We start from the raw sequence: 24,648 nt of genomic DNA, 5'->3' as shown, positions 1-24,648 counted from the left end.
GCAGTGTGCGCCTCACCTCGTGCTCCTCTACAACGAGGGGTGTGGTGTTGTGGGTCGCTTGGTGTAGTGTGGCTGCCTCTGTTGGCTTCACCTCAAAACGGGCAAAGAAGAGGTTCAGCTCCTCTGCCAGCGTGGCGTCGCCTTCCGCAGCTGCGAGGTTGGTCCTGTAGTTGGTGAGATGCTGGATTCCCTGCCACACCTTCCTGCTGTTGTTGCTGTCAAGGTAGCCCTCTATCCTCCTCCTGTAGTCAGACTTAGCCATTCTGATGCCGCTCTTCAAGTTAGCTCGGGCTGTACTGTAGACGGTCCTGTCCCCAGACCTGAAGGCGGTATTCCTGGTCTTTAGCAGTCGCTGGACCTCCTGAGTCATCCAGGGCTTCTGGTTTGGGAAGACCCGGATGCGTTTATCCACAGCTACATTGTCAATACAGTTCTTGATATAGCACAGTACACTGTCAGTATGTTGAAGGAGGCCCTGTTGAAGGATGCAGCGACAGCCAGCACCAGCTTGTTCTCATCAGATGGCTGCTCAGCAGAAGGACATCCCATTCTTCATGTTTATAATAAGACAGTTTATAGCGTAATGGTGTTGATTAGTCTTATTCAGTCATACTGTTCGTAGTAAATGTTCTAGTTTATCTTATGAAACCGTGACTCATTTTGCAGCTGCATATGTTTTGATAGAGCTGAAATGTGCATTGTAACTAGGGATGATTGAAATAAAAAGCAAGTGTGCGGCAAGACATATTTTCAGAGCGGGTAGAGATTGTAACTGGAGTACGTCTTTGTCCGTTCTCCTCACGAGTAAACAGAAACTAACTCTCTCTTGTCTTTTCCTGTGTATTTCAATGTTCTAGGTGCATAAACCTGACATTTACCTGGTCCTTCGAGCTGGAGACCAACATACTGGAGGATTCCAGCAGGTGTGGTTGACCCCAGTATTACCGTGCATGGTGGACTTCTTAGTGGGAGTCTATCAGATCCTTTTCCAGGGCTAGTGCTCGACCTGCCTGCTGGGATCTGAAAGGTGATGGTACTACTTGGGGAAAGACAACAGCAGTGAGTGAATTTTGTTTAAAAACGGCTAGTGACTGAGGGCCATTGCAGTACACTAACGGGTACCATAGATTTGCACAAAAATCTATGAGGGACAACAGAGTCCCTGCACGAAATTCCGTGAAAGAGCTGTACGGAGCCTCATGCCGAAAGCCTGCTTCAAGGCTGACAACATTGTTAATAAACTGTGTGAATCCTAGACTCTAAGACGTAAATGAAAAGTAAGGTTTAGAACCTTGTCCTGTGTAGGGACACAGGGCCCGGCTAATACCCATGAGGACAACAGAGTCCTGCAAAGAACAGATGCTTAAATTCTGTAACAAAAGTGTGATTTATACGATGTCGGAATCCTGATAGTAAGCACTTAAATTCCGCAAAATGTATGATTTTGTGTGTGTGTGTGTGTGTGTGTGATTGGAGGTATAAATACCATTTGGTATTTTATCTTATAAACTAATGCAGAGGTCTCAAACTCCAGTCCTCAAGGGCCGCATTCCTGCAACTTTTAGATGTGCCTCTGCTGCACCACACCTGAATAGAATAATTAGGTCATTAGCAAGGCTGGGAGAACTGATCTACACAAGGAGGAGGTAATTAAGCAATATGTTTCCAGCGTTTTGTACCTGTGGCACATCTAAAAACTGTCGGACAGCGGCCCTCGAGGACTGGATTTTGAGACCCCTGAACTAGTGGGATTTTAAGTAACAAACCAATTGTGGCTGCAGAGGCAAGAATTCTCCACTCATAAGAGTTGAAGTGAGGATTACCACAAATGGTGTTTTCAATTGTTACCCCGCTATAAAAATCCCAGTTTTAGAACACCCTATGTGTTGATGAACTGGACTAAATTGTTCAAAATGGGTCAAAACAGCACAGTAGTAAGTGTTAATCAAAAGATGAACTGCAGTATAACAATTGAAAGGTTATTGAAAGTCAGAACCCTGAAAAAATAAAAACATCTGGACAAATGGATAGTAAATTATGGGTTCTAATGTTAATTAAATACATAAATAGAAATTGGTAGAACTGCAGGATGAAATTAAAAAATCTAAAGAAAAAGCCAAGAAAATGAGAAAAAAAGGTTATGAGGATATCGAGTACGGGCAAATAAATGAATGAATGATTAAATAAATAAATACATAAATGAATAAGTAGATAAATAAATAAAATAAGAAAAAAAATCTAAAACAGTGGAAAGAAAAATGGGTATAGTTGAAGAAGAGAGTTGATCAAAATGATAGTTATTTTAAAGGCTCATAGCAGCCTATGGAAGAAAATAATGATGAAAATGGACCCTATAGACAGCAGCTAAAATAAATAAACAATAATAATGTTTTGCATGCAGGATCTAAAAATGCTAGAAGGTGATCAAATAAGGTGATCAAATATTACATAGGATCAGAAACTGGAACATTAGATGAGTATGTTAATTATTTCCCTCAATGCTGAGATTGTAACTGGAGTACGTCTCTGTCCGTTCTCCTCATGAGTAAAACGAAACTAACTCTCTTGTCTTTTCCTGTGTATTTCAATGTTCAAGGTCCATAAACCTGACATCACATCATTAATATTTGTAATTCTCCTTCCATTAAACTGTTGCTGCTCCAATTTGACCAGATCAAAATAATGTATCAGCAAATAAACTAAATGTTAATAAATTAGATTCATTGCATAAATCATTTATGTAAAGTAAGAAAAATTTAGGACCCAGTTCTGACCCTTGTGGTTTTCCACTGGTAACTTCTAGTGAATCAGAATTCATATTATTTGTACATTTTGATGTCTTGAGTAACTTTTACCCAGGAATGTGAAAAGCCTCATGATTCAGAAATAAGAAAGAGAAAAATTATATAAAAATATATATTGGAGACAGTTTCATAACTTAATATTCATACGTTTCTGTCCATCTTAGGTTTTGTCAGAATCTCCTTCAGTCTAATTTGGATCAAATGTTCTGGTTTCCTTCCATGGGGTTCTCGATACATTGCTGGAGTTCTGGTCCATTCCTTCTTACAGAACTGGTTATGGTCTTTACAAAAATATTAACTTTTTATGACCAAATTGGTAATAAAATAACAACCATCAGAAGGCCTGTTCTTCAGGTCAGAGAATCAGAATATTTTCCTCTTGTCATAAATTGAGGTGTAGGTGGTGAGGCAGACACTTGAGACCCAGGTTGAAATGAGAATGATGATTTTAATGGTGAGAATAGGCAAATCAAAATCCAAAAAAGTACAAAACCCCGGCAGCACTGCTGAGCCAGAAACAAGGGCTCAACACAGGTAGCAACGGAGCAAACGAGAGGAATGACACAACAGACTGAGGACATTAGACGAGGACCCGACGAGGAACAAGGAACACAGGTGGAGTTAAATACACAGAGGGTAATCAAGGAAAACGAGACACACCAGGGAACAATCAAGGGGAGGGCAGGACAGCACGGAGACTCAAGAGACACAGAAAACTCTAAATAAATACACAGAAAAACTTGGAACATGACAGTACCCCCCCTTAAAGGGCAGCTCCAAGTTGCCCAAAACAAAAAACACACAACCAGGGTGGGCGGAGGGGCGCTGGACGGGGGGCCAGAATCCATAAACAATGAAAAACAACCCACCAGGGTGGGCAGAAACACAGAAGGCATACTCCTGGGGAAGGTCCAGGGGGCCATCCCCGGCACTAGGGGCTGAGCCCACGGGGAAGTCTGGAGGGCGTCCGCAACGCTGGAGGCGGGGACCACGGAGTTGGTCCGGTGGTCATCCGCGGCGCTGGAGGTGGCGATGAAGAGTCGGAGACGGCGACGAGGACGAGTCTCGGGGGCTGCATGGAGGCGGCGACGAGGACGAGTCTCGGGGGCTGAATGGAGGCGACGGCGATGAGTCTTGGGAGGAGCACTAAGAGGTGAGGTCTCAGGAGGAGCACTAAGAGGCGGGGTCTCTGGAGGAGTGACGGAACTAGGGAGCTCTGGAGGAGGGACGGAACTAGGGAGCTCTGAAGGAGGGACAGAACTGGAAAGCTCTGGAGGAACACTGGGAAGCTCTGGTAGGGCCAAGAATCCACTAACTGGGGCAGGAAAGGCCACTAACCGCGCCGCCTGTCGGCCCGGAGCCAGGCGGGCTGCCTGGAATTCCATCACCATGGGAACAATGGCTGGAGCAGTCTCAGGAGCGGGGACTGGAGGCTTGGGAAAGCCGGCAGGAGATCTGGCAGACGCTGGAGCGGGAGCAGCGATGAGAGGTGGACGATCCGGAGCAGCGAGGGCAAGAGGCGGAAGATCCAAGCAGCGACGGCGAGAGGCAGAAGATCCTCAGCGGCGGCGAGAGAAGTGGCAGGCGCAGGGGCTGGGTCTGATGGCGGCGCTGGTCCTGGAGTTAACGGAGCTGGGGTGGTGGAACGGAAGGACGGAATGTTCGGCTTGGGAGGCAGAGATTCGCCAGCCATGACGGCTAGAGCTGCCTCACGCTCCCACTCTGCCTCCCTCTGCAAATCCACCAACCCCGGGTGCGGAAAGCGTGGAACCCAGTAGTCCAGCAACAGTCCCAAACGTATGGCGAAACCAAGCCGTCTGCCAGCAGAGTAGGGTTTGGCCATGGCCTCCTCATACTCCTTAACCGTTTCCATGAGTTCTTGTAACTCCTCTGGGTCCATGATGTAAAAAATAAAAAATAGCGTGCCTCACCGTACTTCGTGGTCGGGTCCTTCTGTCATAAATTGAGGTGTAGGTGGTGAGGCAGACGCTTGAGACACAGGTTGAAATGAGAATGATGATTTTAATGGTGAGAATAGGCAAATCAAAATCCAAAAAAAGTACAAAACCCCGGCAGCACTGCTGAGCCGGAAACAAGGGCTCAACACAGGTAGCAACGGAGCAAACGAAAGGACTGACACAACAGACTGAGGACATTAGACGAGGACCCAACGAGGAACAAGGAACACAGGTGGAGTTAAATACACAGAGGGTAATCAAGGAAAATGAGACACACCAGGGAATAATCAAGGGGAGGACAGGACAGCACGGAGATTCAGAGACACAGAAAACTCTTAATAAATACACAGAAAAACTTGGAACATGACACCTCTCTTCTTTCTCCAACATGGTGCAGACATGGCACATTAAACTGAGCCATGTCTGCTGTTGGCAACAACAGCTAAAAACGATTTGCAGAGGAAGCTGCCATCAGCTGCTGCACTTCTACTGTCAGTAAACTAGATGGAGACATGGAGCAACATTTACATTCACTGATTCTGTAAGGATTTGGGTTTTTCTCTGCGTCTTTGAATTCTCTATGTGTTTATTTTTTGAGTTCCTGTGTCCTGAGTCTCCGTGTTGTCCTGTCTCCCCTTGATTATTCCCAGGTGTGTCTCGTTCCCTGATTACCTCCTGTGTATTTAGTGTCACCTGTGTCTCTGTCTTTGTCGGGTCCTTGTCTAAGCTGTCGTCTCGTTTTGCCTCTGTTGTCTGTGTGCCCAGTTCGTTGTCTAGTCCTTTGTGTAACCGGTTGCTACCGGCGTCGAGCCCTGGCTTCAGCTCGGCTGTGCTGTCCGGTGTTTTTGGACTATGTTGGACTATGTTATTCAAAACATTCATCATTAATATCCTTTATTTATTACACCCTGGGTCTACATCGTCCTGCCTCACCATGACAGATTCAACCTGAACAACAGGAAGTATTTTAGTTCACAATCATTAAATTCTACAAGTGGAGAAGATTAACTGTTTAATAATCTGGCTGAATCAAACACATTTTAACAATATTTTTTTATTTTGAAAGGGAGCAACAGGAAACTGTTGATTCTGACTTTAATGGCGGAGACAAGAATTTGATACCAGGTAATAAAAATATGAAGCATTTTGTTCAAAAAATAAAGCAAAGAAACATCAGCTGTTCATTACGTTGTTTGATTCAAGTTCATCAGTAATCTAATAATTCTGTAGATTAACTTTCAAAAGGAAGAGATTAAATTTTGAGCTCAAATCATGGAGAACATTTTCTCCAAACATCAGAGAGAAGAAACAACCAGGAAAGTTCCTGAAGAAAAAGTTCAAGTAGGAAATAAAACAAACTTACAGTTTGTTCAAACGATCCAAACAGATGAAGAAAAAGATTAATCTTTCTCTGATCACTGAAATGATCTTTTTGTTAAAGATAATTTCCACCACACAGCCATTGTACAAAGCCTACAGAGATAAAACCAGCTGACCAAATGTGCTATAGCTAAAGTGGAAGACTTCTCATGTCAGGCCGTAGCAGCACCGGTACTGTGGGTCCAATTAGCTGATTGTTTCTGCTACAGACTGAATGTGCTGCTGTGAACAGTTTGGTGTCTCCATTGGTGGATTGATGGGAAAACTGAGAGCATCAATTTACTGGACTGGACTGGAGATTGATAAAACATGGAGTGGAGTTTTCTTCTGTGCATTTTTGTGCCATAAAGGGATTGGAAACCAAGTAAAAACTAGATTTAATAGAACTCCATTAAAAAGTTTAATTTCCAGGATTCCAACCACAGATAGATCCATCCATTTTCTGTTCACCCTTGTCCCTAATGGGGTCGGGAGGGTCGCTGGTGCCAATCTCCAGCTATGTTCCGGGTGGGAGGTGGGGTACACCCTGGTCAGGTCGCCAGTCTGTCGCAGGGCAACACAAAGACATACAGGACAAACAACCATTCACACACACCCACTCACCTCTAGGGAGAACTTAGATAGACCAATTAACCTAACAGTCATGTTTTTGGATTGTGGGAGGAAGCCGGAGTACCAGGAGAGAACCCACGCATGCACAGGGAGAACATACAAACTCCATGCAGAAAGACCCAAGGCCGGGAATCGAACCCAGGACCTTCTTGCTGCAAGGCAACAGTGCTACCAACTGCGCCACTGTGCAGCCCCCACAGATAGATGTTGGAGGAATTTGTGGAATGGTCGGTCATCACACACGTCTTCTGGGACTGACCACAAATAAAGACCTTCTGGGAGGAAATGAAACAGGAGATTGAGGACATTCTAAGGACAGATCTCCCCATGGAGCCTCTTCTATTTCTGCTGGACATAAACACCAAGGATTTACTCACTAAAGATCAATGTTACATATTGTTGCACCTTCTGCTACTAGTAGCAAGAAAGACAATTACACTAAACTGGATTAAATCCTGTTCACCAACTGTTGCTGAGTGGAGAAAAACTGGAACATGACAACATGATGGAGCGTCTGACTGAACAACTAGACATGAAAATAGATAATTAAATATGAAGTTTAGAAAATAAATACTGAATTTGAAAAATAAATATTTAGTTTGTGAATTAAATATTTAATTTAGAATGAACGTATGGATGACATGGTGAAAATATTAGTTTGAAAAATTCATTTTCACATTTTTCCTCTATGACATGATGAATAAACTAAAATACTGTTCTTAATTTTTTTGTTACTATCAATCATCACTACAGTCATGATCTAAAGTAAGTACACCCTCATTTTTATCAGAACTTCCTCATGAAGATTTTATCAACCTGCCTCTGATTTCACCTCAGAGCTTCTACTTCCTGGTTCTGTTGCTCTGAAAGAAGAAACTACAAACCAGGTGAGCTGTGACGTCATCAGTTATGCAACATCAGTGACATTTAAATTTACTAACTAATTTGAATTTACCTGTTCAGGTGCGGCTCCAGTCTGTTTGTTGGGTCTCAGTCTGTTGTTTAAATTTTCTTCTTTAACTCTTTGGATCGTTTGAACAAACTGTAAGTTTGATTTGTTTATTTCTTGAACTTTTTCATCACTTTAACTTTTTCCTGATTGTTTCTAATCTCTGGTGTTTGGAGAAAAGTTTCACTTCTGATTTCAGCTGAAACTTTAATATTTCTGCTGTTTGAAGGCTAATCTACAGGATTATTAGATTACTGATGAACTGGAATCAAACAACACGATGAACAGCTGATGTTTCACTGTTTTCTTCTCTGAACTGATTCAGGTTTTCATTTTCTTGTACCAAACTCTAGTTAATGTCAGCAACAGTTTCCTATTGCTTCCTTTCAAAATAAAATATATTTTAAAAGGGTTTTGGTTTAGTCAGATTATCAAATTATTAAATAGTTAATCTTTGATGGAGCTGGTAGTTCAATAAATGTGAACTAAAATACTTCCTGTTGTTCAGGTTGAATCAGTGAATGTAAATGTTGCTCCATGTCTCCATCTAGTGGACTGATAGTAGAAGTGCAGCAGCTGATGGCAGCTTCCTCTGCCTCTCTGCTGTCTGACTGCATTCACCTGACACTGATATGAAGCAGAGAAGAAGAGCCAATCAGAGGAGGAGCAGCTGATCTTTTTCCAGCTCTAATGATGTAAAGGATGATCAGAGTTGATGTGCAGATGAATGATGTGTGTTTCCTCTGCAGGTGAAGGTAGAAAGTGTGTGTGAGCTGATGTGAATTCAGCAGCATGGATCAGTGTGAGGACAGAGAGGAGGGAGTCCCTCCCTCTAAAACCACTCTGTGTGGGGAAGATGAGAGCCAGAGCAAAGGTCAGAGGTGAGGTCACCATCTCTAACTGTCCACAGCCCTTTTCACACAGCGTTCACTATATCAGGCCAGAACAGACGTGGTGATGAAGCTGCTGCTGCTCCTCTTTGCTGCTTCATCCAGACTGAACAGATTAAGTTTTAATCATCATGTTTCTGTCAGGATCCATCAGAGACGCAAACCAGAACCAGAACCAGAACCCAGCTGTGTGTCCTTTAAGAGTGACGATTCAATGGATAAACCCATTGACTTTAAATCTCCTGGATCTCCACCATCGGAGAGGTGAGCTGTTTCTAACTGCTGTAACTGTTCTGTTTATATCTGTCATTATGACCATCCAATATTAAATTAACACACAAACACAAAAGGCAGAAGTGAGTTTAATTTCTAAATTGATATTTGGATTGTTCTCTAAATCTAAATGTAATTTATTTTCCAGACAGAGTAATGCTGAAAGAAAAAGGCTTTTATTAATTAATTTTATGATTCCAGTTTTATCTCTGTGGTTCAAACATCATACAACATAGTGAATTATTAACAATTTTCACAGTTAAGCTAAAAAGAAAATACCTCATGTGGATATCTTTCAGAACCAGACGGTCTCTAACTGGTTCTGATCAGATCCTCCTTGGATGGTCAAAGTATAAATGATTCCTGGTTCTTCTCCATGTCAGAGCTCAACACTAACATCTCCAAACTTCTCTCAGTCATTTCAAACCAACATGTTTGTCTCAGAAACAAATTTTTCTGATCTTTAAACAAGGCTGGACATTATTCAGGAGGATCAATGAACAGAAACATGTCATGTACTATTTTTACCTGTTAACATAGGCTATTCAGCCGCATGGTTTAGTTAATATTCACTTAGTTGAACCGTGAATCCAGATCCCATCACATATAAAGCAGATGAACTTCTAACTTTTTCTCCTCAGTGAGAAAAACCACAGACTGTGGCCTCAATAACTTATAATAAATTAAATCAAACGACTTCACTGAAAATACCAGAACTTCAGCTGCTGGAGTCTGAACATGCAGCCTCACAAATTCCTCCTGGTTACATCTGCAGAAAAATCTGTGTAAGTTCATCAGTCATTTGGATCTGTCTGCAGGGGCGTCGCCAGGAATCTTGGGCCCCATGACAAAAAATTTAATTGGGCCCCCCCATGCAGCTGCTGTTAAAATGTTTTGAGTCTATTTGACTAAATTTGATAAAAAGCATAATAATTTTAAACGCTTGCTACTGCCTTGCTTTCTTTGGTCCAATACTGATACCAGCACAATATTTACTGCTCATGACTTATACATGCAATAGTCCACATACAGTCTGCAAGGTTGCTTAAATTTTTTCTATTAGTTTTAGATTACTGAAATGTCTCTCCCCACAAGCACCACTGAAATGCAATGTGCAAAATACACATAAAACAATCCAGACTTCTCAAAAAATGCTGTGTAGTTGCATTTTATTCAAGCTGCAGTATCTAACTTTAATAAAAAAATTTGTTTTCTCCATATTTGTTAAATCTGTCACCATGTTGTGACAGTTTGCTATGATACAGATAATCTGTGAAAAAAGATCAATCTCCTCCTCCCTGAACTACTACTGTTAGCTGAAGTAATGCACCATTCTGACCAACAACAACCAATCAGAACCAGGAAGAGGGTCTTAGCGCTGTCAATCAATCTCATTCACTCACTGCTCCACCATTGTTTCTCCACCATTAGCACATTTGCTAATGGTGGAAAAACAACTTATCGTTACAGAAAAAAATGTCTTTCTGTTGTCATTGGTAGCTATGCTAACTAGACTGAGCATTCACAACAGGCTATGCTAACTGCAGCTAGCAAAGAGCGAGAGGAGGGAGGATGAGCAGCACCACATGAGATTGTGATTGACAGCAATAAATCTCACCTGCCATGGATTGGTTGTTTCTAGATAGCACTGGGAAAAGACAGAGGAAATAGATTTTTCACAGATCATCTATCATACTGTCACAACATAATGACAGTTTTAACAAATATGTAAAAAAAAATCTATTTTTGTTATAGAATTTACATTACTGCAGCTTTAATTTCACTTAGGAGAGGGCAGGTCAGGAGGGATGTGGGTTAGAGCTGCTGCTGACTGACTCATCTGTTAAGTGTGATAAAATGTACAGATACCAGTTAAATATATGAATATGTTGGTAATTCTTTTTTCTTAATTCATTAAATGCTAGTGAAATGGAGGCAAATGGTCTGTAGCTAAGACTTGATTTAGAACGAATTTAGAATCCAGAGAAAATTCTTCCAGAACAGGAACATTTAGTTTTTATTATTACTTAGGATCTGTGGAGTTCTCATTACTTTTACTAATTTAGAGCACATTTAGAAAGTCCAGAGAATATTACACTGATCTAGCATCACAGAAGTCCAGAAGTCACTTACTTACACTTATTTAGCAACCCAGAACAGAGATTAGAACTTGGAAACCAGGAAAACTACCATAGCAATTATTTTTAGACTATTATTCTTCCAAACCAGAAAAGGAATTAGACCAGAGGAAACTTACTTATACTTACCTACCAACCCTGAATAGGAGTATCTAGTTTATTTACTTTGGATCAACATTATTAGCTTTTTCTGCTTTTGCTCTTTCTTTTGGTTTGTTATTTTGTTTATATTTCCTTTTAATTCCTGTAAAGCCCTTTGTAATTCCTTGTTGCTGAAAATGTGTTCTATAAATAAAATTACCTTTACCTTTACCTAAGCTAACTATGGCAAACGGTTGATAATCTCGCACAATCTACCCTCCTCTCAGAGAACTGGGTTACAAATTGACACTCTTACATTTTTCTCTCTCCCTCTCTCTGTGTTTTTAAAAATCTGATTTTATCATTTTTATTGGCAGTATAGTAACCGCCACAGTCGTTCTTGTCTTGCACTGTCTGCTGCTGAACACCATCAAGAGCGCTAAGCAGGAATGAAAAATTTCATGCAGATCCAGGGGGTTCAGGGCAAATATGAATGTGTGTTTTTAGGTCTGGGAGTGGTAACAGTTAATTTTTACTGTTAAAAACTATTTTAGAAAACAATATGATTAATTTTGTAGTTGACAGGGCCTTTTTTTTATTATTTCTATGAACAAAAAAATATATATTATTATTGTTGAGGGCCCCCTGTCCGTCAGGGGCCCTTGTAATTGTCCTTAGTTTCCTCACCTATGCGGCGCTGCTGGTTAGTGTCAAAATAATGTTTGTGTTAGCCACAAAATGATTTTGCTCAGCAGCAAACAACAAATCTCCAACTACAGCATAGAGCAGCTCATCCATGTAGCAGCTTGTAGCCTGACGTAAAAACATTTTGCTAGACAATGTCAAACATTGAGAAGTTTTAATTATAATCAATTGTTATTAAACATTATTAAACATCACATTTTGAAGCCAAAAATACCTCAGAAATATACAGAGCCAACCATGAGAATCAACTCATTTAAAGTTTAAACTCAGTTTCACACAAAAACAAGACCCTAGCATAAATGTTTGGCTGTTGAACTGGACCGTTCAAGCTAATTTTCTATTAGCAGCTTTACAAATCTTTTACATTACATTACCAAGGCTCATTAAAACAAACCTTTATCTTGGCTTTTTTCTCTTCTTCCTCTTTCTTTTTTCCCTCCCTGAAGGATAAGTCCTTTTTTGAGACATTGTTTTGCTTTTTCTGACCGGAGCTTTGGACATTTGGATGCGCTCTGCACATTGCACTGCATGTTACAGGTGAAGCGTGCTGTACCTACCGCAGCCACCAGGGGGCCCCAAGAGCAATTTTCTTTTCCCTTTTTTTATCAATAAAATAATAATTTCTACATAAATTGTCAAATATATATTATTGTAAAAACAAATCACTTCATAGTGAAATTGGTGTTTTTGATATTATAGTGACAGAAATTATTACTAAATATATATATATATATATCAGCTCCACTGAGGGGGCCCCTTAATGGCCTTGGGGCCCTGAGCAGCTGCTTGGTTTGCTTTGAAAATTATGTAACTTTGTTAATAAAGCTAAAGTTTAATCAGTAATACTTTTTTAACAAATTTATGTAAGCTCATGATTTCTTGGTTAATGTCAAGTTGTCATAACAAAGACATTTTGAATAATGTCAACTTTGTATTGAAAGTGTCATGATTTACCGAATGATACTTTATGACAATAGTCATAAATATTCATGAAGACTTACTCATGTTTATGATGGTGTCATGACAGTCTTATTCACAAACTGTCATCATAGAATTGCATTGCAAACCTAAAAACATTCAAAAATCAGCATAAAACTTAAGTCGCAATCATGGAAAAATCTTGAGATATCAAAAAGCCGAATCATTTGAAGACAGTTTAAAGTCTTGTGACTTGTTTAAAAGTTGAATGGAGTTTCTACACTGAAGTAGACAGAAGTTGTAAGCTGTTAAAATGCAGAAGATTTTTTCTGAATTTTGTTGACTTTTGAAGCTTTTATGGGTCTAAACTTTGAATAAAAGCTGAAATATTTCAAAAAGTACAGTAGTAAAATTTAGCAAAGATGTAGCACAATTCTGCAGAAGAAGCTGAACGCTTGGATATATAAATTAAAAGAAAAGTTTAAAGTTCGCAGAAGTAAAGACTGAAAAACTTCAACAGGATCTTAACCCTCTATGGCATGACTTTTTATTTTTGTGGGGAAGAAATATTTTCCTGCATTCTTTGGGAGCTTGGTGGTCCCTAATTACATGTCAATCATAAAATCGGACTCTGACACCTCCTGGAACCAGATTTGGGTTTGTTGCCTCAGGGTAACATTGGTCTAGAACACCAAGATTGTCTACACTGATTATGAGAAATGAAATACAAATCAAACAAAAACTATATTCATAAAAGAACTATTTTTTGGACAAAAATATGTCAAAAATCATGCCCCCCAAAAAATAAAATAAAGGAGCAATGTGAGGTACAGCTATGTGGTTTGTTGCCTGAGGGCAACGCCATGCCATAGAGGGTTAATAATGCATTCTCACTGATAAAAGAAAATCAGTGAATAAAACAGGTCAGTTTGGATCCACATTCTCTACCCAGTGCATATTCAGGTCCATGTAGTTAACAGAAGTCTCAATATCTGATCTGATGTTTTACTGAGACCAATTTAACCATCATTCTTGTAGTGATACTCCCCCTACTGGCCAGATATTGAGACCATAAGTAAAAAAAATACTGCTGGTGAATTACAGGAAACAAAATATTTAACCAAAATCAACATACATTTCCACTAAAACCTATAAAATATATGTAAAGAACAAACAAATAGGGACATAGTTATATTAAGTATTATATTGAAATTACACTTGTAGCACAAATATTTAAATGTGTTTTATCCCTTGTTTCATCAAACTATTTTCTCTTACATGAAACAGACTCATTTATTTAGTTTAATATTAATATTAACACACAAACATAAAGGCAGAAATGATGTTCTTTTCTAGGTTGATATTTGGATCGTTCTTTAAATTTGATGAGAGAGATTAATACTGAAAGAAAAACATTTAAAATTAATTTCATTATTTCAAGTTAATCTCTGAGCTTGAAACATTATCCAACTTGGTGGATTATCAACCACTTCGACAGTTCATCTAAATAATATCTCATGGATCGCATTCAGAACCAGATGGTCTATAATGGACCATCTGGTTCTGAATGAAGCTCCATCAGATACTCTTCTCAGTCATTTCAAGCCATCATGTTTGAAATGACTGATAATTCAAACCATTTAGTCATTGTTTAAAGAACATTGCTCTTTAAACAAGGCTGGACATTATTCAGGAGGATCAATGATCAGGAACATGTTGGAGGATTGAATAGGTTCTGATGGGAACCATTTAAAACATCTGGTTGATTTTCTGTTTGTGGAGTAGATTAAAAAATAATTTACTCCACAGAAGATTTTTAATAAGAGTTTTTATATCAGGATCCATCATAGACTCAAACCAGAACCAGAGCCCAGCTGTGTGTCCTATAAAAGCTACAGGTCAAAGGATGAGATCATTACCTTTAAATCTCCTGAACCTCCATCATAAGAGAGATTAACTGTTTCTAACTGCTGTAACTGTACAAACTGTTCAGTCTAAAATGTTTTTATTTCAAATGTGTTTATTGTAAGCTCAGCTCATTTCCCCGCATTTCTATGTTCATATGTGAAATGGTGTGACTCAATAACTTCTTTGGGAGGTTCGAGGCACTGAACAGTACTCCGGCAAAGAAAACTGTTCCCCACCAGGAAGAGGAGGCACTCTGCCTGGACACAGCCGATGTGTTGAAGACTCTGAAAAGAGTCAACCCACGGAAGGCCCCAGGCCCCGACAACATACCTGGGCGGGTGTTCAGGGAATGCGCAGGTCAGCTGGCTGGTGTCCTAACAGACATTTTTAACACCTCACTGGACCAAGCCACAGTGCCAGCCTGTCTCAAAACTGCCTCCATCATTCCGGTGCCGAAGAAACCTCAAGTCACCTCTTTCAACGATTACCGGCCTGTGGCACTGACTCCCATCATGATGAAGTGCTTTGAAAGGCTGGTAAAAGAACACATCGTCTCCAGACTCCCCTCCACATTCGACCCGTTCCAGTTTGCCTACCACCGAAACCGCTCCACTGAGGACGCCATCTCCTCCGCCCTACACCTGAGCCTGGCTCACCTGGAGGAGAAGAACACTCATGTGCGGATGTTGTTCCTGGACTTCAGCTCAGCGTTCAACACAATCATCCCACAGCATCTGGCAGGAAAACTGGGACACCTGGGCTTCAGCACCCCCCTGCGCAATTGGCTGCTAGACTTCCTCACCGATAGACCTCAGTCAGTCCGGATCGGACAACACACCTCAGATGTCATCACCCTCAGCACAGGCTCCCCTCAGGGCTGCATCCTGAGCCCTCTGCTGTTCACTCTGATGACACACGACTGCGTCCCCAGGTTCGCCACCAACCACATCGTGAAGTTCGCGGATGACACAACGGTGGTGGGCCTCATCAGAGACGACAACGACCTGGACTACAGAGAGGAGGTGGAGCAGCTGGTGGACTGGTGCAGAGACAACAGCCTGATCCTGAACATTGACAAGACGAAGGAGATGATCGTTGACTTCAGGAAGTACCGGCCCAGCCACGCTCCACTCCTCATCAACAGCTCGGCTGTGGAGGTGGTCAGCAGCACCAAGTTCCTGGGGGTGCACATCACAAACGACCTCACCTGGACTGTGAACACCACGTCTCTGGTCAAGAGGGCACAGAAACGTTTGTATTTCCTGCGGAGGATGAGAAGAGCACACCTGCCCCCGCCCATCCTCAAGACGTTCTACAGAAGCACCATAGAGAGCATTCTGACCAGCTGCCTCTCTGTGTGGTGTGGAGGCTGCAGCGCCTCCGACTGGAAGAACGTGAGGAGAGTGGTGCGGACAGCAGAGAGGATCATCGGGGCCCCCCTTCCCTCCATTCAGGACATTTCATCCCAGCGCTGCGTGTCCCGAGGCCGAAACATCGTCAGTGACCCCTCACACCCCCACCATGGACTGTTCTCCCTGCTGCCCTCTGGAAAGAGGTTCCGCAGCATCCGGTGCAGGTCCACCAGGTTCCGAAACAGCTTTTTCCCACTTGCCATCAGACTGCTGAACTCTTAACTGGACTGCACTCAAAATCTGGTCTCCACTTCATACCTTGCACATGTACAGAGCTAAGTAACTTCCATTTTACCGTCAGTCCTGCACTTTATATTTTATATTCATATTTTATACTGTATTTTATTTTATTCTGGAGTAACCTCACAACATTGGAACCTCAAAACACTGTCCTGAGCCGTATGCAACGAAATTTCATTCTGTATACACCCTGTGCATGCAAAATGACAATAAAGTCAGTCTAAGTCTAAGTGTACATGGCATTCTCCAGAACCACAGCATCAATAGCTCAGTTCACCTCTCTCAAGACAATGGTAGTGACAATTGACAGGTTGCTAGTTCAATCTCTGCTCCACCTTCCTCTGTTGCTGTGTCCTTGGGAAAGACGCTTCACCCACCTTGGTTACTTGTGGGGGTCACAGGGCCCAGTGGCACCGGTGCATGGCAGCCTCGCTTCTTCCAGCATCAATGAATGACTGTAGTGTGAGGCACTGTGGAGTCCTTTGCACTAGAAAAGGTGCTAAACAAAGCCATTTACAGTTAACCAAAGTGGAAAGAATAGATGTTAAAGGCATCCTGGATGATGTTGCATCATGTTTAACAGATATGATCAGCTTGTGTTGGGCCTCCTTGATTAGTTGCCATCATTAAACACTTTCCTCTTGTTGTGAAAACTGGCATAAAGGGGTGAAATCTCTCCAGGTTAACGCAGAAAACAGATCATAAAGGCCTGAGAGACACAAGTAATCTTGCATTTTGATTTGCTGATGATTATAAAACAAGTGATTTTGTATTTTGATTCATTGATGATTATGAAGAGTTGATGTAATAGAAAGCAGATCAAGTAATGAATAAAAGGTTAATAATAGAATTAAACTTAGATGATTATTAAAAGAAGTTAGAATTGATTAATTTAATTAAAAAGATGATTGTGTTTAATGATTCATGATGATCATACAGCATATATAAAATTGTAACTGGAGTAATCATATATTGTGTGGAGTATAGGGACATGTAGAGACATGTAAAGACATGTACCTCATAGACTGTGTTGTAATTAGAGCAGAGGTTGGGGCGAAGGGAAAAGGGGAAGTCCAAAAGAGAATTGAAACCAAATGGTCAGAAGACAAATAACAAAAGAAGAAGTGAACAGGGTGTTGACCGAATGAAGGGAGGTTTGGGACTTTCCCTGAAGAAATCGAATGTTTGACAAGCCATGTACACCATCACTCCATACACAACTATGGGATGGGAGAGTATAAAAACCCATGGAAAGGGGAACCAGTGTTCTTTGTCCCCGGTGCTTGTGGTGTATTTACCCCTGTGATTACTTGAGTTTGTACAGTCCTTGTATTCTGTGATGTGCAAGCTCTCTCTGTGTAGTTACCAGAAGGATAGCACAACAATAAAGAGATACGAATTTAGTCCGAGCCTCCTCTGTTCATTAAGAGATTACAACTGGCGACGAGGATACTTTTCGGAGGAGAGACGACATCAAGTATCAGTACTAGTGAGTACAATGGCTCTGGTTGGCAAAATAGATGACTTCAGACCAGAGGTTGAGCCATGGACAGCTTATATAGAGCGTCTGGAGCAGTACCTGGAAGCTAACGACATTGACGAAGAAAAGCACGTGGCGGTGTTGCTAAGTGTAATGGGTGCTAAAGCATACGGACTTTTACGAAACTTAGTACAGCCTGAAAAACCAAAAGACAAGACATTTGGCGAGATTGTGGACATTTTGAAAGAACACTATGAAACCAAACCCATATTAGTTGCTGAACGTTTCTGTTTTAATAGATGCAACCAAAAGACGAGTCAGACTGTTGCCCAGTATGTCGCAGAGCTAAAACAACAAGCAGCTAACTGTGATTTTGGTGCGTCGCTGGATTCGGCACTGAGGGACCGGTTCGTAAGTGGAATTAATAAAATTGATACAGGAGCAGCAAAAAGTGTCATTTCACATTCCACATACTTGAAAAAGTTCTCTCACCTGCCTTTGCAGCCAGCTAAAGTGAAGCTCAAAGCTTACAATGGAGGACGTATTTGTGTTTTGGGACAGCTTGTAGCAAAAGTGGTGTATGAAGACCAAGCTACGGATTTGCCACTGTTGATTGTTAAGGGACATGGCGCATCACTTTGTGGAAGGAACTGGTTGACAAAACTTCGGCTTAACTGGCAGCAGATTAAGTACGTGGGTGAGCCAAAACACCTATCACTCAATGAGCTTTTGGATACTTACAATGATGTTTTCAAGGAGGAGTTAGGCACATTGAAAGACATTAAAGCTACCATCGTGGTGTGGCAGTATGCCCTGTGGGCTCTGAACGCACCACACAAGTGCCTGACTTTAATTGGTTGTAGCGCTGTCTGTATATAAAGGGCCCTCCCTCACCTGGTAGACAACACATTCTCCTTCCGGTTCAGACTTCACTGTTTACTGGCGCTATACGACTGACGCGCTTAATACATTAATTGCTGTTCAAGCCTTCTTCTGGTAAGAAGCTTCTCACACCTTTAATATCTGTAAGTCTAGCTTTAGCTCAGCTTTACTTGTAACATCTAGGTGACTTGTACCAGCTGACTGCTTCTTCTCCCTTCCAGAGGCATAACGCATCAAGCTCAGTGGTAAGCGAAAGCTCATTTTACGTATGCTTCCAGATTCTATTTTTGACATGTATGTTTGATAGACGCTGCTGTTTGTCCTTGGCCGGCTGCTTGCCCGTACTCTGTTGTCCCTGGTTGACGGTCCGTCCGCCTGTGACCTGGTTATTCGTCGTCGGCTGACGGCGGCCTACCCGTCGCCCTGGTTGTCGGCTTCATACCCGCTGTCCTGGTCGGCGTAAGCTGGCTTTTGACTCTCGTCCAGTGTGGCTGATTCAGGCTGGTTTATGACCAGCTCGTCCTGATCCCTCGGGTGCCGCTCTGGCTGGCGTTTGCTGTGGCGCGGCGGTTCGTCTCAGGACGGACTCCTAACTTGGACTGCTATTGCTTGATTTGTGAGGACTGAACTGTATAACCAAGAAATGTATGTAATTTGAATGTCTTTTCTTTTTTGACAGGAACGGCCAGCTCGTGGTGTTGGACTTTCCGGGTGGTGGTACTTTCTTTGGTTTGGTGCACGATTTTCTTTTATTTGGTTTGCTGTGTTTCCTTTGTAGGTCCCTGCCAGCTTCGAGTTGAGCCGTAAATGTCATTTTAATGTGGGAGTGATTTTAAATTAATATATTTCTGACTAGAAAATTGAAATAAATAAACTGATTGGATTGAGTGGAATTGTCTCGTGCCTCATATGTAGCGGGCCTGTGTGCCTTAAGGGTAACTTTACAGTACTATTAAATTAGTTATCTTAAAATTCAAGTTGCCAATCGGGAAAGCATAGGTACCGTCACAGTGGTCAAACCTGAGATGCTGCCCAAATTTAATAAACACAGGCCTCTTCCATTCGCAATGAAAGAAAAGGTGGAAGAAGAACTCAAAAGACTGGAAAAGTGTAACATTATTACACCTGTGAGACACAGCGAGTGGGCAGCACCTATAGTGCCAGTGCTAAAGAGTGACGCTTCTATTCGCTTATGTGGGGATTACAAAGTGTCAGTGAACCAAGCCCTTGAAGCAGATACGTACCCTCTACCACGTTTGGAGGAACTATTGGCAACACTCAGGGGGGGAAAGTACTTCTCAAAGATAGATCTGGCAGCAGCCTATCAACAAGTACTGTTCAATGAGGATTCCAAGAAGTACACAACTATCAATACTCATAAAGGACTGTTCGTTTACAACAGGGTCCCTTTTGGAATCAGCACAGCTCCATCAATTTTTCAGCGCATTATGGAAAACATAATGAAAGGGTTACCAGTGGTGGTCTACCTGGATGACTTGCTCATCACTGGATGCTCAAAAGCAGAACATCTGAGCAACCTGAAAAAGGTCCTGCAACGCCTTCAGGAGAAGGGTCTGTGAGTAAAACGTTCCAAGTGTTAGTTTAACAAGCCACAAATTGAATATCTGGGACATGTCCTGGATGAACACGGAGTCCACCCTTCAGAAGAAAAGGTGAGGGCAATACAGAACGCTCCTGCTCCTACTAATGTGAAAGAACTTCAAGCGTTCCTAGGACTTGTCAACTATTATGGGAGATTTGTGCCAATGCTAAGCACGGCCCTGGCTCCACTTTACAAGTTACTAAAAGACAGTGTGACTTGGAGATGGACTGACCCTGAGCAGGCAGCGTTTGATAGGTGCAAAGGTCTGCTGACAAGTGATCGGGTGCTGGCGCATTATGACTCCAACCTGCCCCTCACTTTAGCGTGTGATGCTTCTGCATATGGCATCGGTGTGGTAATACAGCACACAATGCCAAGTGAGGAGGAGCGACCAATAGCATACGCTTCCCGAACACTGTCCCCAGCAGAAAAGAAGTACTCTCAAATAGAAAAAGAGGCTCTTGGTCTGATTTATGGAGTAAAAAGGTTTCACCAGTACCTTTGGGGCAGGCATTTCACCTTAGCAACAGATCCTCGCCCCCTGTTGACGCTTTTTGGTGAGCACAAGAACCTACCTACCCTAGCTGCAGCACGCATTCAAAGGTGGGCTATCATATTGTCGGCATATGATTACCACATTGTTTTCAAAAAATCAGCAGAACACAGCAATGCAGATGGGCTCTCTCGCTGTCCTCTGCCGGAAACAAGCGACACTGGAACAGCATTGAGTTCAGCAGCAGTGCACTCACTGTTAATTGCGCCTATGGAAGAAGCTCCACTAAATGCGACCCAGGTTGCTCGGGCCACACACACAGACATGGACTTGTCAAAGGTTTACCAGTATGTCATGGAAGGTTGGCCCACTGTTACAGATGAGAGTTTAAAGGCTTATCACAACAAGAGGAATGCGCTTTCAACTGAGAGGGGTTGTGTTTTGTGGGGAACCAGAGTGATTATACCCTCTAAAATGAGAAAGGCTGTGTTAAATGAGATTCACTCTGGTCACCAAGGCATCGTAAAATCCAAGGCCTTAGCTCTCAAATATGTCTGGTGGCCAAATCTGGATTATGACCTGGAACAGGTTTGCAAAACATGTGAAACATGTCAGCTGGAACAGAAGATGCCGCAGCATGTTCCATTGCATCCTTGGGAGTTCCCTGGTGAATCCTGGAAGAGACTGCATATTGACTTTGCTGGACCTTTCCTCGAAAGCATGTTCATGATTGTAGTTGATTCATATTCGAAGTGGTTGGAGGTATTTCGTATGCCACACATCACATCACAAGCCACGATTACAAGGTTGCTTCGTATGGACTTCCTGAACAAATAGTCACAGACAATGCCATCATTTTTACTTCTGCAGAGTTCCAAACGTTTGTGACACAAAATGGCATTTTGCATACAACAAGTGCGCCAGGACACCCTGTCACAAACGGTTTGGCTGAAATATATGTGCAGACATTTAAAGTAGGCATGAAAAAGCTTGCCAGCCAATCAGGCAGCATTGAGGACAAACTTTCATTGTTTTTGCTACAGTACCATGTTACGCCAAACTGCACGACAGGCCAGTCTCTAGCTCAATTGTTCTTGCACAGACACATCCGCACCAGACTGGATTTCATCAAACCTAACACCAAGGAGACTGTTTACAGGAAGCAGTATCGACAAAAGGCTCAATATGACTTCACAGCCGTGGACCGTTCCTTTTCTGTTGATGATGCTGTTTATCTTCGCAACACGGGGGGAGGAGTTCACAAGTGGACACCTGGACAGCTTGTAAGACAAACTGGTCCAGTCTCTTATGAAGTAAAAGAGCGGTACTCGAACACTGTGCACAGACGACATGGAGATCAGCTTCGTACCCAAGCTGTAGTTGAACCAGATATTGAGGACATTGAAACACCAACAGAAGAGCAAAATGATGTAAACATTACACCGGAACAAAGTGCTCTGGACTCTGGGGTGCACCCTCCTGTTTCCCCAGATCCTCCAGTGGTTGTGAGGCGTTCCACATGACCACGGAAGACGCCAAAACGATATCTTGAATAGCCTTGTGTGTCAGGATCAGTGTTTTTCTGTGTTTATTTAGAGTTTCCTGTGTCTTTGAGTCTCCGTGTTGTCCTGTCTCCCCCTTGATTGTTCCCAGGTGTGTCTCGGTTCTGTGATTACCCTCCCGTGTATTTAATGCCACCTGTGTGTCTGCGTCTCTGTCGGGTCCTTGTCTACCAACAGTCAGTCATTTGTTTTTCATTCATGTCCATTCGTGTACCTGTGCTACCAGTGCTGAGCTTTGTTTTCCCACTCTGCTGTGCTGACAGGGTTTTGGACTGTTTGGAACATTCAGACATTATCATCATTAAACTCCGTTTTTTCACTTAAACCAGGATCCTCAGTGTCTGCCTCTCCACCTCACCCCGCACCTTATGACATTGTGTTTATCTAGGCATAACAGCTATGCATGTTATGTTCTGTTATGATTCATGTTGCATTAAGGCTTATATCTGAGTTAGATGCAGAGGTAAACAGAAAGGAAAAATATCTTGAGTATCAAGTAAATATACATTTGGGTCATTGTTTGGTTCTACATAAATATGCACTTGAGCTGGAGTGTGTGACCTTTAGTTTATTCTAGTTAATGTAGATGAAAATGTTATTTCCATCTAACAGGGGGATGATATGGTGTATTTACCCCTGTGATTACCTGAGTTGGTACAGTCCTTGTATTCTGTGATGTGCAAGCTCTCTCTGCGTAGTTACCAGAAGGATAGCACAACAATAAAGAGATATGAATATAGTCCGAGCCTCCTCTGTTCATTAAGACATTACAGTGCTGAAGTCAAGTCAACAGAAGACCAGCAGAGGACCACACCTTGGACTGTTACATCCCGCTACCCTCACCCTGGCTCGTTCTTATTAATGTTTTTTTAAGAGTGATTACGGGAGAGAAGGGGCCGCAACAAAGTGTGTAATAATTTATACAAAAAGGAACAAAATAAATAAAACAAAACTGGGCAAGTGACGGAACACACAGTGTGGCGGGGGCTTACCTTAGATGTCCGATTCAGTAGATCATATTCCTTGACCAGCTGGCACCCATTGGAAAAGGGCAAGCCCTCGCGATCCCTCATTCATCCGCCGCTCCGTTTAATAGTTCTTTTTTTCTTTATCTTAATATATATATAGTTTTTTTTCTCTTTTCCTAAAAACCGCACCTCTGGTGATTTCGTCGGTGGTTGATCGTGGCTGGCATGTAACTCCCCGGTGCTAAAATGCTTTAGCGTCCAGCCGGTTTTCCCAAAACAAAAAGAAACTTCATCCCGGCCAAAACTTCCGACGCTCCCCTCTGGGTGGATCCGTCCCGAGGTGAAGGCACTCTTTTTTCGTCCAGAGCCTTCCCGCACCATATTCTTAATTAATTTTTCTTCACCCAAAAACTCTGCTGCTGCGGCAGCTTCGTACATGCCACCATCACTCATTCCTCTCAGGTGCGCCACCAGCCCAGCTAAAACACCTGGGCTGGCTGTGCCCCACCCCCACCAGTGAACCGTCAAAGGTGCCAACAATAAAAACAAAAACAAACAATCAGGAGGCGAAAGCAAAGTGTGAGCATGTAACAGGAGCCATGGAGGGATGAACACTCTGCACTGCTAGAAGGGGATAAGACCCATCGACCCTCAACCCTGGTTCCTGATTTGACCACCACCTTGCACTCAGCCCAAGGATCTCAAGGCTGCTGGAACAGACTTGGTGAATGGACAAAGGTTACTAAGTGATGAAGATCTGAGTGTTTGGAAAACAACCAGCTCTGCTTTGCTTCTATTCAAAAGAGGATTTTGCCGTACAAAGACAAGACTTTGACCAAGGACATCAAAGCCCTCTGTTGCCAAGAACCCCTGTCATCTGGGTATGAGTTGATCTGCACTCCAAGGCCTTGCTCAGTAAATTAGTGACACAGTTTAGGGAAAGAAGTTAGGATAGGATTAAATTGATTTTAATGAGTTTTTGCCTTTTATTCTTCATTTGTAATCATTGATAATTAATCTCTGTCATTTACCGATGCTAAAAGCCTGCTTAATAAAGATGCATTTAAAATTATATTGAGATTTGTGGACAGTGAAATTAATTGAGTCATCTATTATTTTTGGATCCTCTAATTAGTGTAAAACCTATGTACATGAGTCCAGTAATGTGGTGGCCTGGGAAGTTCCATTTGGAATTTGTAAATAATGAGCTTGGGGCTTATATTGAACCACTAAAATTTGTGTAGTCTGTAACAAATGCTCGTTATTAATAGAGAAAAAGCTACCATTAACAGGAGTGGTTATTGAAGTTATGCAGTTGTGAGGGCTACTCAGCTGATTGCTTCTTAACTGAAAAGGGTCATAACTTCTGGAATGAAGGTAGTTAAAGGCTAG

At 42.1% G+C, this 24,648-nt stretch overlaps 2 protein-coding genes across 2 annotated transcripts in view; both read left to right on the top strand.

The window, feature by feature from the left end:
- LOC111609422 (NACHT, LRR and PYD domains-containing protein 12-like) overlaps positions 1-24,648 on the top strand; it is a 114,356-nt gene that overhangs the window by 73,244 nt on the left and 16,464 nt on the right. The window lies entirely within an intron of this gene.
- LOC111609437 lies at positions 16,442-18,846 on the top strand. Its single transcript, XM_023337915.1, has 2 exons — positions 16,442-18,744; positions 18,814-18,846. The coding sequence occupies exon 1, from the start codon at positions 17,608-17,610 to the stop codon at positions 18,625-18,627; it is 1,020 nt and encodes a 339-aa protein (XP_023193683.1). The 5' UTR covers positions 16,442-17,607; the 3' UTR covers positions 18,628-18,744; positions 18,814-18,846.

This window comes from Xiphophorus maculatus, chromosome 8 (assembly GCF_002775205.1).
Source record: "Xiphophorus maculatus strain JP 163 A chromosome 8, X_maculatus-5.0-male, whole genome shotgun sequence".
Taxonomy (NCBI): Eukaryota; Metazoa; Chordata; class Actinopteri; order Cyprinodontiformes; family Poeciliidae; genus Xiphophorus; species Xiphophorus maculatus.
This window is presented reverse-complemented; position numbering and strand designations above follow the sequence as displayed.